The 14,050-nt window shown below is 30.9% G+C and overlaps 1 protein-coding gene across 2 annotated transcripts; it reads left to right on the plus strand.

The window, feature by feature from the left end:
- Positions 1–1,661: 1,661 nt before the first annotated feature.
- On the plus strand, positions 1,662–5,941 carry LOC134254043 (tetraspanin-18B-like). 2 transcript variants are annotated; one of them, XM_062736614.1, is made up of 8 exons: positions 1,662–1,721; positions 1,874–1,968; positions 4,096–4,326; positions 4,527–4,601; positions 4,747–4,860; positions 4,992–5,158; positions 5,311–5,394; positions 5,585–5,941. In XM_062736614.1, exons 2-7 carry the CDS (start codon positions 1,903–1,905, stop codon positions 5,375–5,377), a joined length of 720 nt encoding a protein of 239 aa, XP_062592598.1. In that variant the 5' UTR covers positions 1,662–1,721; positions 1,874–1,902; the 3' UTR covers positions 5,378–5,394; positions 5,585–5,941. The 2 variants fall into 2 exon arrangements, with proteins under 2 accessions (XP_062592598.1, XP_062592597.1); XM_062736613.1 differs by having other exon boundaries at positions 1,669–1,721; positions 4,992–5,171.
- The last annotated feature ends 8,109 nt before the right edge of the window (positions 5,942–14,050 follow it).

Consider the following 14,050-nt stretch of genomic DNA (forward strand, 5'->3'; position numbering starts at 1 on the left):
TCGTTTCTTTGAATGAAAATACACACAAATAACGTTTCAAAATCATGGAGAGAAGACCCAGAGATAGATAATTTTTAGAAAAACGTGTTTAAAATTTACCATTTTGTACTAAATGTCTGATCTGGGCAATTTTCAAGTTATTTTTGAGCAAATCAAAGCTCAATTTCGGGAAAACATTTTCATTTCCTGTTGCAGAGGAACCCGATAAATAAAAATAAATGTTAAAATTTCATGTGACATGTTGATAAAATTTTCACTTTTCAATTACGCCCAGATTCCTGCCGAATGCCAATCAAAGGCGCCCTCGTTCTTTCGGTTAAAAAGATACACAATTTAATATATTGGCAAATTGAATTTTTCTGTGCTTTTTATCATACGAAAAACTTGAGATTTTAAAAATTTAATGATTCATTGACATGTAATTAACAGGGAACAAGCCTTCAAAGTATTACTTTTTTAACAGTAAAACTAATTACAAGGGAAATACCATAGACCCATATACACCCACTTAAAAGACAGGCAGGCAGACAGACAGCTAGACAGACGGACGGTCGGGAAGACGACAAACAATGGGTGAACAGAAAAGCTCACTTGCACTTTCAGCTCAGGTGAGCTAAAAACGCATGGATATCATTTGTACAAAAGATCTTTGATAGATGTGGTTTATCAAATATATATGTATGGTATAAGCACGAACAATGTTTATTTGATATAGAATGGATAACTTTTACAGTCAATCAAAGATTAAAAGATCAATATATTTAAATAAATGTGGAAAAGTGAAGTTCAAGAATCTTCAAAAAGATTAAATCATAGAATTTATAAAACCAATTTTGAGGGCGAAAAATATTTAACACTGTTATCATTTAAATCTAGAAAAAAAAAACTTTTGTTTAATTTAGACCCACAAATCACCACCTTTCAATTGAAACAAGTAGATGGAATGATACTCAGAGAAATAAAAGAGTTTGTAGCTTATGCAAAGTAACGAGATAGGAGATGAATATCATTATATCTTAGAATGTAGTGCTTTAAACCAACTGCAGAAAGTTTATTGAAACAAAAAGTTTGCTCTCTTATCCAAATATTGTCAAGTTTTGTGAAGTGATGTGCCAAAATGATGTTGATTCTTTGAAAAAATTATGTACATTTATCTGTAATATTAATGATATTGTCTGTTCTCCTTAGTTATTTTCTTCTGCTAGACCCAATGTATTATATGTATATATGTTATATTTGTTTTTGTACCTCATGTACCATTTACATGGTTTTGAGTGAATAAATTGAATTGAATTGAATTGTCTTTTCTTTATTATCTCCCCATGTGAGAGGACATGGCTCTTCATTTTTACAATTTTAATTTTCTTTTACCCATGAATGCTTTGCACCAAGTGTTGTTAAAATTGACCCAGTGGTTCTTGAGAAGAAGTCAAAAATGTGAAAAGACTTTAGATGAACAGATAGACACACTGACGGACACAAAAACTACATACCTCGAAATTTCGTTTACGGGGGTTTAGAAATTTCACATACAATTCGGTTGAAGCTATAAATAAAATGTCTTACTTCTATTGTTAGCATTCCTTATTTGCCACGACGATCAATAATAAACCTAATGCAAAGATATTACGTTGCTTTATCGTGAATTACTTGTACAAAAAGATAATTTATTTTAAACTTCAAGCGAAAGAGTTAAGAATAAGGAAACGAAAGTTTGAAAGGTGAGTCGCATTTTTGTTAAAATATATTAGTAGGAATAAAAATCATTTTTATAAGAGTATTAAAATTCTAATTAATCTTTTGATTTTTTTATTGAGAAATGAAACAGTTTATTTGATGTTCTTTTATAACCAATGCTCGTTTTTGTGTGTAGATCAGATCAGCCCTTTATAATAAAAAAAAATGGGACTTACCGGGTGTGGAAAATTTGGAAAGGCATTTCTCATTCTCATCAACATAATTTTCTTTGTAAGTATTAAAGTTAATTCATATATGAGCGTGTATATATCAAAATAAAGCCCTAAAGCTCAACTGAGGATTTTTGTGGGTTTTTTTTTCATATTTTTAAATATTGCTATGATCCGATAATTGAGACATTATTTAAATTTTGCGTATATCAACAAATGGAATTGCTTTTTGTATAAATAAAAGTAGGACTTTAGAAACTAATTATTATTTTCACGGCTCTTCAAATGGACGTTTACAAGCCAATATTGATCGCAATAAGACCCAAAATCACTATATATATTAGCAATAATTATATACAATACGGTATGTAGAATATAAAACACTAACGTTCCATCAATACTCTAAACATTGTGTAACTGTTCACATTCTGGAACCATCTGGAAGGTCATTGAAAGAATACCTTTGTACTGCGTTATTCCTCTCTATGTTACATGTATCTAACCATGTTTATATTTTGTGTCTCCCTTTTGGGGAGATAAGCGAATCTCCTTTGATTCATTCTTTGTTTATTTTACCTGTTATTGATAGATAAGACACGACGTCACCATTTTAGATAAAGATCGTCGTCATTGCAGATCAATGAAGAATTTTTACGAAATAGAGTTTAGCAGACGTTTCACATGATTTATAAAGAAAACAAATTCGGAATGTCATTGCTCTCCAATAGCTACTGATTTACTGAAATAGGCGGTAAAGCAGCCTCAATCGACAAAATATGTACAATATATTGTGAGCTATTAAAAATATTAGGTGTCTTTACCTTTATCTTTAAGTTCAACATGATATAAATGGAAATTAGCATTCCCCTTTTTATTTACTGTAATACGGTGTCATTTTTTGATATGCAAAGATTATGACCAAGGTAAAATCGCTCGAAGTTAAAATTTGAAGGTTGTGTATGCCTTTAACATAAAAAGTAATGTACATAAAAACGAAAATACAACTCTTTCATTAAATTTTTTCAACGTCTTTTCCTCGCTTCGTATTTACCATGTTGACCATTGGAATTTAGCGCAGCACGAACCCGATCTTAAACCATTATGAAAAATTAAAAATGCTATAATTCTGTCAAATATCAATGAAACGAATTGACATTTAAACTTGATCTGTAACAGTTACTAATTGAGACACACTCACATACCAAAATTCAGCTCCATATCTACAAGCGTTTAGAAAAAAATGCGGACAACAAAGTAGGACAGACTGACAGACGGACGGGGACAGCTAGACGGACGGATGGACGGACAGACGCAGAGGAAACCTATAGTCCCCTCCGGTTAATTTCACCGTTAGGGGACTAATGATAAAAAGAGATTTTATAATTCTACTTTACACAACTTTATTGAGGTACATGGGTAACAATATAATGTACTATATTTTTAGCAATTGGTTATAAAATTTAATTTAGGTTGAAGGTAATGCAGCATTACGTTTTCTGTTACCCCATATATAAGTCTAAGATTGATTAAAAGTCAATGTAGGTAAATCAATCTATATTTTCGTCACCCATATACACCTCGTGGTCATCAATACAAATTCTAAATACTGACATTGTACATTATTCATTCTGAGATAAGTCAAATGTTGACTGAATGTTATTCATACCAGTTGTTCATTTTTCATTGTATTCACTCTGAATTGTCAAAGAAATATTTTGTCAAAGAGACCACAGAGACGGTGACTTGAAGATAGAGTATGCTTACTCTTTCATGGCACCTGATACCATACCACCTCTGATATTTTCAGAGGTCAGAGTTTGCTTTGCCCCTCATCTGTTTTGTTTTGATGACCTGTAATCCATTTCAAAAATTAAGCCCAAATGAAATTACCTTTCTTGCAAATTGGTACACTTTTCACAATATAAATTTCTCCAAATAAATGCATTGGATATGTTAAAAATAGAAAAATTATCGAAAATAATTATTAGTTAAAAATAAAGAGAAAATGTATAAACAATCAATTTCAAAATAAAGGCATTTTGGATCGCTTTGGTAATATAATCTATGTGCTGATACTTGATTTAACTTGTTTTCACTTATATCTTCTAAACATTATTACATTTTTCATCACTGAAATATTCATACAGGTTCTTTAAACATTTTCAGACTAAATTTGTTTGTATTTCAGCTGCTAGGACTTGGACTTTTCATCCTAGGAATTTTAATGAAAGTCAATGTATCAGCAATAAGTGACGAAGTAAAGCCAGCACTGAATGCAGTCACCGTGACTAGTTTTAAATTAGGAGACTTGGTGGATAACTTATCTATTCTCTTTATTGCCATTGGTATCTTTGTTCTCATTGTCGCGGGCCTGGGTCTGTTTGGTGCGTGCTGTGAGGTCAAATGCATGCTGGTTACTGTAAGTGTCCATCTGTACTGTGTTGCTGTATTTTAGTTTGTTTTTCTGATAGTTAAAAGGAGATAGAAAGAAAAATGAAAGGATCAATTAAAAACTGTACAGATTGCACAAAGAAATGAAAGAAAAAAAGATTTCTTCTATGTAATCATAAAGAAATTATTGTTAAAAATACTGCTTAATCAAGATTCTTACCTTTACAGTATGCTATCCTTGTAATATTACTTTTCATTATGAAAGTAACAGCGGTTGCCTTATGGTTTACAATGAAAGGTGAGGTAGGTACATTTCTATCGCTAAACTTCTTGTACATTTGCTAAAGCATCAGCGTTTTCTTTGTTTTATGGACTTTGAGATTGAATACTGTTCGTTATCTCCATATCCTTCTTGTAACAGCTAAGTTATCTTGAGTACATGTTTCAGCTGGATGATGCAGTTCAAACTGGCATGCTAAAATCCCTGAAGGCTTCATACAAAGATGATACAATCAACAGCCCCAGTGATGTTTCTAATGCATGGAATTATATGTTTATGTCGGTAAGAATACTTTATTGTCTATAATAGTAAGATTTAAAAAAGAAATAGTTTTATGAATGTCAAAAAAACGATTACATAGCTTTAAAAATAATAAAATATATTATATCTTTTATTCTTTTAACAATTTAAAGTTAGATTGTTGCGCTGTGAGCAATAGTCCAACAGACTTTGATAACACACCATGGGACAAAGGTTCAAGATCAGGCGCCAAGATTCCCAGAACCTGTTGTAAAGGAGTTGATTCCTCTGACTATTCTACTGTATCTAGCACCTCTCAGTGTGTCAAGGGCATCTCAAGGTTTAATGCAAAGGTAATATTGAATTTCGACGCTTCATTCCAAATTTACATTTTTGTAAATCTATTTTTAAAAAATATTCCTGCTCCATATTTTTCGCATTATTATTTCTTTTTTGAATTTCTTAAATATACTTTACTCCTTTGTTTTTAAGGGGTGTTATGAAGCTCTCCAAGATCAAATTTCGACATACGGGAATGTATTTATTGGAGTTGGAATAACTATACTATTAATCGAGGTATTTTTATTTTTGTTTTTTTAATATCTTAATTTTATGGAAGTCTATCTCAGCCATAATTTCTATATAAAATTTATCTTTCAAATTTAAAACAAAATATATAGGAATATCTAAATTACTTTTTTCAGATGTATACAAGCAGTTTTTAAACTTTTATTCATAACCAATTTTAATTTTTCATTCCTTGCAGCTTCTAGCTGTTGTCTTTGCTTGCATGATTTGCTACCAAACTGGAAAGGATGAAATAGTATAAGACAACGCTCTTCTGTGGAGACCTGAAAGAACACTGTGATACGTAGGACTGAGGCTTTTTAAAGACTATTTGTAGATAGTTCTGCAATTCACTCTACTTAACCTTTTCGAAGACCAATCAGACATACATATAACATAACCCGTTGGTTGACTCAATCTTTAAATACTTACTCAAATATCCTGAAGGTTCTTTTATTATAAGATTATAAATGTTTCTTTTTGCCTAAATGGAATATCAGTCCTTATTTATATTATGAATAAGTATGTTTTTCACAGCTGAAAATTTTCAAGAATATTTCGATGAATTTGATTAAATCTAAAATTTATTTCTGTATGATATTTTCTAATATATTAGCTCTGTTCAAAATAGCAAATGTGATTGTTGACAAAAATGTTGATTCATTAAAAAAATTATTCACTTCACTACTTATAAAAATTCAGACATTTCAGGCCGAACTTCTGCTTCTTTAGAAATGAAAACACTTTTGATTAAATTTTGCTAGATAAGATGTTCTAGATGCTAAGTTGATTGGCAATAAAATTTTCTGAAAAAAAAATCACATTTCTTAACTACTGAAATTGTTTTATCGAAATTAAAAGATTAATATATATGAATTCGCGGACACATATAACACAGTTTTTCCAAATAAAAAAGAAAAAAACCTTTTGAAGACATAAATAACCTTATGAATACTTCTCATAGGAAAAGAAATTTTAGATTTCATTTTCTTACAATAGCGATTAAAATCAATTTTTACGACGAATTTGTGCCTAAAACTTTCCTGTCTTACAGAATTAGAATGACACATTCTGATCTGTTGTAGCACACAGTGGCTGATTCTAAAGTTAAATGATTGTGTTTGAATTTCATGCGATGTAACCCTGTTTATATCAATAAATCTTTTTGAACACGAAATTTAATTAATCTTTAAAATTAAAAATCCACATTCCACCTTAATATGTGTTCTTATGCAAGGAACAGGGATTAGGCTGATATGCAATATGCATAGACGTAACAGTTTGTCTCCCATTCGTAGAAAAATATATATGCGATTTGAATATAAATATGAATTAATATTGTTACACAAAAGTAAACGTCATTCTTACATATGGTTAAAAGCAATGACATTTTTTGGTTTTGCACAAAAAGTGACTGTCAGTTACAGTCTTAACCATCGCTATGTCGTGGTAAGAGGGAGTGGTAAATTAAAGCGTTTGCATTAGATTTGCATAGTAAGAACTTCCAGGTTTAAGTCGAGGCGTTGAAACTAATCCTTTGGACGAGACCTTATAATTCAAGTTACCCTGTCGCAGTAGGCGCTGGTGTAAAATAAGGTTCTTCACTTCTCCGAGTCCTGAAAAAAGTCAAATTTGCATTCCTCCACCTGAAAGTTGTGGCGTCTCAGAAAGGACGATAAAAATCAGACAAATTATTGCAATATATATGTTTGTCTAGAATTCTACAGTTTTCCTCATGGTTATCGCAAAATGAATGGATTTACAAATACCGTATAAATAGAATTTTTGGCGAGGATTTAAATTTGGCATTATTAGCGAGGGTGCCGATATCGCTAAAATTGAATATCGCTAAAAATTAATTGCGTTTTATTTGTAACAGATTCCTTATTATGCATTTTAAAATCGCTAAAATAACAACTCGCTAAAAATAAATGATCAGTTTTTAAGGTCAAATCGCTAAATTTGCGTCTCGCGAAAATTTCCATTTATACGGTACAAAAGTGGGGTTTTTTGTATTTTAAAAAGTTCTACCTTCCTAGTTACATATGGAATATTAAAATGAACCACGTTGTCTTTCACAATATATATTAGAATAAACCCCTGCTAAGTAAAAAGATAAAGGACAAAGTTTTTTCAAGAATTTTAGTCATTTTATCAGAAGAATTCACCGTAGTTGCGGACTTTGGAGAAGCAGTTTCGTGTCAGAGTGTACAATTAATCTTTTTCTTTACAAAATTTTTATGTAATATCTCCTAGAGAAAAAAATTCAGTGTTTCTATCAAGTATGTATATCTTTTCATTGACATGGGTAAAAGCTGTCATGCTTTAGAGTGCAATTGAATTGTAAGATTTTCTCCTGTTTCATTGAAAAATCAAATAACTGATGCCTTGTTTTAGTTGTGCTTTGACGTGAGTTTGTCATTCATCATAGAAAGTCAAAAAAATTAAACGATGCAAAAAAGTGAGAGAAAAAAAACACATACAAAATCGAAAGTTGAGGTAAGGTGCCCAGGAGGAGTAAACATTTCCTGTCCACTGGTCACATTCGTCATAAGCCCTATACTATTGATCCTGTAGACAGAACAATTCGCAATGTAATCAAATTCAGTAAAAGTCAAAGTCCTAAAAATTAATTTGAAACACGTCAGGTAATGACTTGTATATTTTATTTGATAATATTTGTTATACGAGGGACGTTCAATGAATAATGTCATTGGTGCTCGGAAAGAAACAAAAAAAAACCTTTTCTATGATTGAGTCCTAATGATTAAACTTAGATATTCTCTTTGAATGAAAACACATGTCCGCAACATTTTGATTCAATTTCTTATTGTTTTTAGAACACTTTTTTGAGTCTGACCCTTCGTATACTGGAATATGGCAGATCCTATGGTTTCCTGTACTTGTTTTATTTTCTTTCTGAAAGGTGTATTTTTCAAGTTTGGGAAATAAAACAAGTCAAACGTTGAAAGTGCATGGCAAATAAAGTTGGTTTGACAAAACATTAGCTTTCTTTTTATCCCCAGAACTCCTTTACTCTTTATAGCCTGTGGGTTTGGACGCTGTCATGAAGAAATTTAATGTAATTAATTCCTCACTCTGGCTCCTTCCTCTCATAAACCTTCCACTTTTTTGGAAACATTTTGCTTTCTAGATTCTTCCAAAAATTGAAATCACTTCCCCAATAAGAATTACAACAACAAGACCACTAATATTTAAGAAAATAGTATATAAAGCTGTTTTTGAGCTCTTCCAATTCTTTGCTCTTTTCAGCCCTTAACGTTTTGTCAAGTGTATCTCATTGTAAATTTTGTTTTGAGGGTTTAAAGCAAAATGGATTCAAGTTTCATTATCTGTTTGAATATCAAACAAACATGGATAATTACATTTTATTTAATTTTTAAAAGATTTTTTTAGATATTCCAAAACGCTATCGTTTTCACTCATTTTTCAAGTATTAATATTTTTTTACTATCAAATGTTTCCTTAAAACAGTATGAACTACACGCAAAATAATGTCTATCAAATTTGCTATGTGTCTTAAAGTCAATTAAACATACTCAGTGATAATTTGTTGAAATTTTGGCAAATACACATCGGTTGTTGTATGTCCTTGTCGCCAAGGATGGTACCCATTTTTGATGCCCATTATATCATTTTTGTTTATTGAAATCCATCTGCTCATGTGTGTATAAAACAGGCATTGATTGCTGTAAATTACATTGTAAACATATTTCAATTAATATATCTTTGGGATTCTTAATAAGTTTTACAGCAGCTTTAATGAAGCGTTTAATTTCACTCTAGTCTATTCACTTTACATGCAGGGTCTCGAGTAGCCCTTGTTTTTCAGCTTCTCACAATGGCATTATGTGATGAAAAGCGCTCACATAAAGTGTTATCAACTCATTAAAGATTCAATAATTAGAGAAAGTCAAACTTAATGGAATATGATTTCTATGTTGTGTGCCAACGAGCTGATGACATTATTTATTGAACGTCCCTCGTATAACAAGGTCATTATAACGACCTTAAAATTTTCAAAATGCCAATTTTAAACCAGAGTGTTGAAATCTTTGTAACATCTGTTCATCAGTGAGAAGCATACCCTCTTTAAAAAGTGATCGAACTCAGAACAAGCTTTTGAATGGCCAATTAGTTGGAATCAGAAACACAACAAGCAGGTGATAATTTAATAATGCTACATGAATTAAAAAGAATCACGAAGGTAAAAGTAAAGTAGCCTCCTTTGTCATACAAAGCAGTTGATAGTTGGTCTTTATCTTCTATCTAATCAGTAAAACATCCAAACATGAAGTGAGTGTGGTAAACTCGGCAGTGTTTGTATGTCAAGTGCACTGTAGTCGAAATATAATTGAAAATAATTGAAAATGTTAATTGATAAAACATTGCTGATATACTACATGTCATTTGAATGCTACAGCAATTATTTTCCTCCTCTCATGTAGAATCTTTTTAAAAAATACATTCTGCTTCATAAGATGATAAAAACAGGTCAGCTAATAAAAGAGCACAATAAGTGTATATCGGAATTCCAATAATTTGTTGGAGAACTTGCTCTCCGAAAACTACATAAAAGTTGTCCAAGAGAAAATCAAGCATCCTTTTATCATCAACTTCAGCGTCCTCGATCGTTTGTACAATCAGAGTAAATTTTTAAGAAATTGATTTGCTTATGACAAATCACAAGATTGTAACATTTCTGAGTTCTCTTTTAATTAAAAAGCAGACGATATCACTGCAGTATCGTCTGCTGGAACCATAACATATTGTCCATGTAGTCACTATAACTCTTATATCACTTCTGGTGACATAGGCGTTGGAAGCAAATTTAAAGTGGGGGGGTGGGGGGGGGCTTAACCAACAAAAAAGGTAAACCCCAACTTCCAATGCCTATATTATGTACATATTTGCAAAAAAGTGGGGGGGGGGTGCTAAGTCATCAGACAAAAATAAAATAATGTTACTGCATTTCTTTCTAAGATGACTTGTTCACTTTGGATCGATTTGAAACATCAAGGTACTTAATGCAATAAGATCTGGAACCGTGTTGTAGTGATGAATGTGTCCTTGACTGTTCAAAACAAAGAATTTCCTTCGATTATTGTTCCTTAGATTATTGTTTTTGTTGTTTTGCGTATTTTCATTAAATACGTCATGTATGGATTTCGGTATAGTGTGTTGCTTATGATGTAGAAAGAAAAGTAATTCCTGATCATAGAAGACACTTTGTTCATCTGTAAATGTAAAGAAAAAGTGAGTTGACTCTAACGTCTTCTTTAATTAAAATATAAAACAGAAGAAATAATTAAGAATTCATTTGAGGTCTATTATAGGAGAAAATTTGAAAGTTTGCACATTATCCTGGAATATGAATGCTTTCGTTCGAGCTTACGCTTAGAATAGAAATTTGTCTTTTTTAAAATTAAAATTAAATACAATAAAAGTATGTACTAATTCAAGAATTAGGTTATAACGAATTCAACAAATCTGTAATAACAGATTAAATTTGTTATAACGAATTCAATAAATCTGTAATGAAATTAAATTCGTTATAACGAATTCAATGAATCTGTTATAACAAATTAAATTCATTATAACGAATTCAATAAATCTGTTAAAACAAATTAAATTCGTTATAACGAATTCAATAAATCTGTTTAAACAAATTAAATTCGTTATAACGAATTCTAAACTATTTTTTGAAAGGTCCTAAATGGGCTTCCGTATATAACACACCTGGCCGTGCCACAAATTGAATACTGCGCGTTAGCGCGGTATGATAATTTGTCGGCATGGCCAGGTGTGTTATAGGACCGAAGACATCCCAAAATATTTATTCAATACTTAAATTTACATTCTTTAATTTTTCCTCTTCATAATTGTTTATTTCGGTAATCTTTGATGTGAATTTAGCGCCCTTCAAAACTGGTGTGCTTTATAGACGTAAGAGCTGTTTGTGACGTTTGTGACGTCGTCAAGTTTAATATAGCGCAAACGAACATTGCGAGGAAAAAAAGTGACAAATTAATTTTAAATGCACATTTGTTGTGTTTTTACGTTAATTCAACAGGGTTAATTTTTTAAAATTAAATTGTGTCAAACAATGTACACTTTGGTGATTATAAAGTATTGAAAATGCATATAGTTCCTACTGTGTATTCTAACGCGCGGTGACAAGGTTTCGCGTTATAGAGATTTGAACGTCATGGATTTCTAATGGATTTCATAAAGAAAATTACACTGAATGTAAATATTCATAATTGATTTGACAATGTAAGTTTTATATAGCTATCAGTATCCTATGAAGAACCACTTTTTTAATTCAAAGGTTGAATTATAATAATGGCGGCAAACAAAATCCCCTTCTCTATTTCTTAAAAACAGAAAAAAAACAAAGGAAACTTTAATATTCATAACTAATTTAATTATGTAAATGAAGAAAGCTTATAAAATTCTATCAAAAACAAAACAGACAATTAATTTACCGATTTAGATATTAACTTGTAAATACAAAATATACTGCATCCTGCATATTTTTCCGGGCAAAAGTGTATAAGGGATGTTTCTTTTATGAAATACACCTTTTCGGCGTAAGAAATTTTGGTGCTTTAAACTCGAAAAATAAGCACATTTTTCCTTTCAAATACATTACATGATCCAGTAAATGTTCAACCAAGCTCTATGATAAACGTGATGACTAACTTTTCTATCGTCAACTTCCCTTATTTATGCAGCAATATACCTTTATCACCTGCATAAGGAGTGTATGTTTCTCCGGTTGATTCGACACGCAAGAACATGTTCTACGTATGAAGAATTTCTCAAACGAGGTGCCTTTTTGACAAACAAGCATTGACAGAAGAAATCTTGTTTCAGCACATCATTTCGTCAGTTCTATAGTTAATATAATGATCTTGTTAGCAAATACAGTTCATCATTTCGTCAAATACCGATTGACGTTTTCATTCAAATTGTTAGTCCATTATTAGTCCATTGCTTTTATATGCCGCATATTCTGCATATACTAGTATAAACATGATTATTGATGTTTTCACAACACGTTTGCCTCAAGGTATCCTAGTTTTTTTTACCTTCAATGTCCTCGAAGAGAAATCCCATTTTCAATAAATTAAAATAAATTTATTAATAAATCATTTCGATAAAAATGTATTTCAATTGTTATTCTTATTTCTAATGCAGTGCATGCCTTTCTGTTTCTTAGTATCTGCAATTTAATTTTCAAAGTTCTCTTATTCAATATCTCAAAGCAATTTTCTTTCAATAATTACTATTTAGAATGCTTCATTTACTTGAAAAAACCTTTGCTTAATCCTTGCCTATATTTAAGGTAGTACAAAATAGATACACCGATGTTTTCCTCAATTCATTTTTTTGAAACTTTGATATTTTGTTCTAGCCTACTAAATCTCTGTATATTTAACATCAAATAAATTCAATCGCACATTTTGTGTCCACTTTGTTTGAAATATAGCCTATCAGATCCCTGAAAGAGGACTGTGTTATCAGACATTCGACTTACGAATGAGCCTTATCTAAAAAGTATCAATTGATATATAACAAACTTGTGTGATGCTGTTTTTACAGGCGACTTTTCTTTTCATTAATACCGGTAAATCTGAGTAATATAGAAGAACATGCATGGCCAGGGAAATGAAAATTCACCTGTAAATATTCGACACTGTAAGTTCTTCAGAAAGAAAACGTATCATTCAATTTTTACAAAAAAAAATTATCAGAGTAATTGGAATGATTTACTGAATAAAAAATGTGCAAAATTGAACCGGTGATTTCAGATATTTTGACAATTAAAAAATCAATTGAAAGTGCATTTCATAGCCTAAATTCACTAAATAATGAAACGTTTTTCAAAAGTATAAAAGATAAGAAATTGAATTAATGTACTGCATGTGTTGTTTTTTGTGATTTGTATGAAATATGAAGATAACGATGTCATATTAGTAACTAATGGTATTCTTTTTAAACCTCTGGGATACAAAACTACTCATATTTGTAAGGTATTTGCATGGAAATTGTTAATATATTGATATCAATCTAGACAGCAATTCTCATTCAGATGCAGTATTGAAATGAGATATAAATGTTAATATGAACATGTTTCAAAAGGTTACATTGGCGTCTGCTCAGTTTCCTCATTTGGAATGCTTCCATTGTGACACTCGCCTTTCTTTTCTTTTGATTCCCTTTTGCAGCAATAACTGATTCCGCGAGGAGCAACCCCAAGGATTCCGAAAACTGGCAATATTATACATATTACCTGAAAAATTGCATAAACTATAAGTAACACAAACTCAAAGTTACAATGACCTATTCCAGCCGTCTTGTTTAAATATTCTAAAAGGTTACTGACTTCAACATAATTGCTCCTTATTTTAAAACCTTGTAAGCAAAGAATAATTCTTTGACCTAGCAAATCAAAAACGTGTTTGTTTTATTGTGTAGATTAGAGAGTTTATTTATTCACTTATTCATTGGCAATGAAAAAGTTTTTTTAATCATGAAAATGATTTGAAAAACGTTTTTAAAAAACATTTCTTTAAAAAAAAAAGAATTATTGTAACTATGAAGGTTAACGTTGACTGGAATAGTGGAGACGACAAGC

This window comes from Saccostrea cucullata, unplaced genomic scaffold (assembly GCF_032062105.1).
Source record: "Saccostrea cucullata isolate Sc308-1 unplaced genomic scaffold, CSIRO_AGI_Scuc_v1 ctg4703, whole genome shotgun sequence".
NCBI classification, from domain to species: Eukaryota; Metazoa; Mollusca; class Bivalvia; order Ostreida; family Ostreidae; genus Saccostrea; species Saccostrea cuccullata.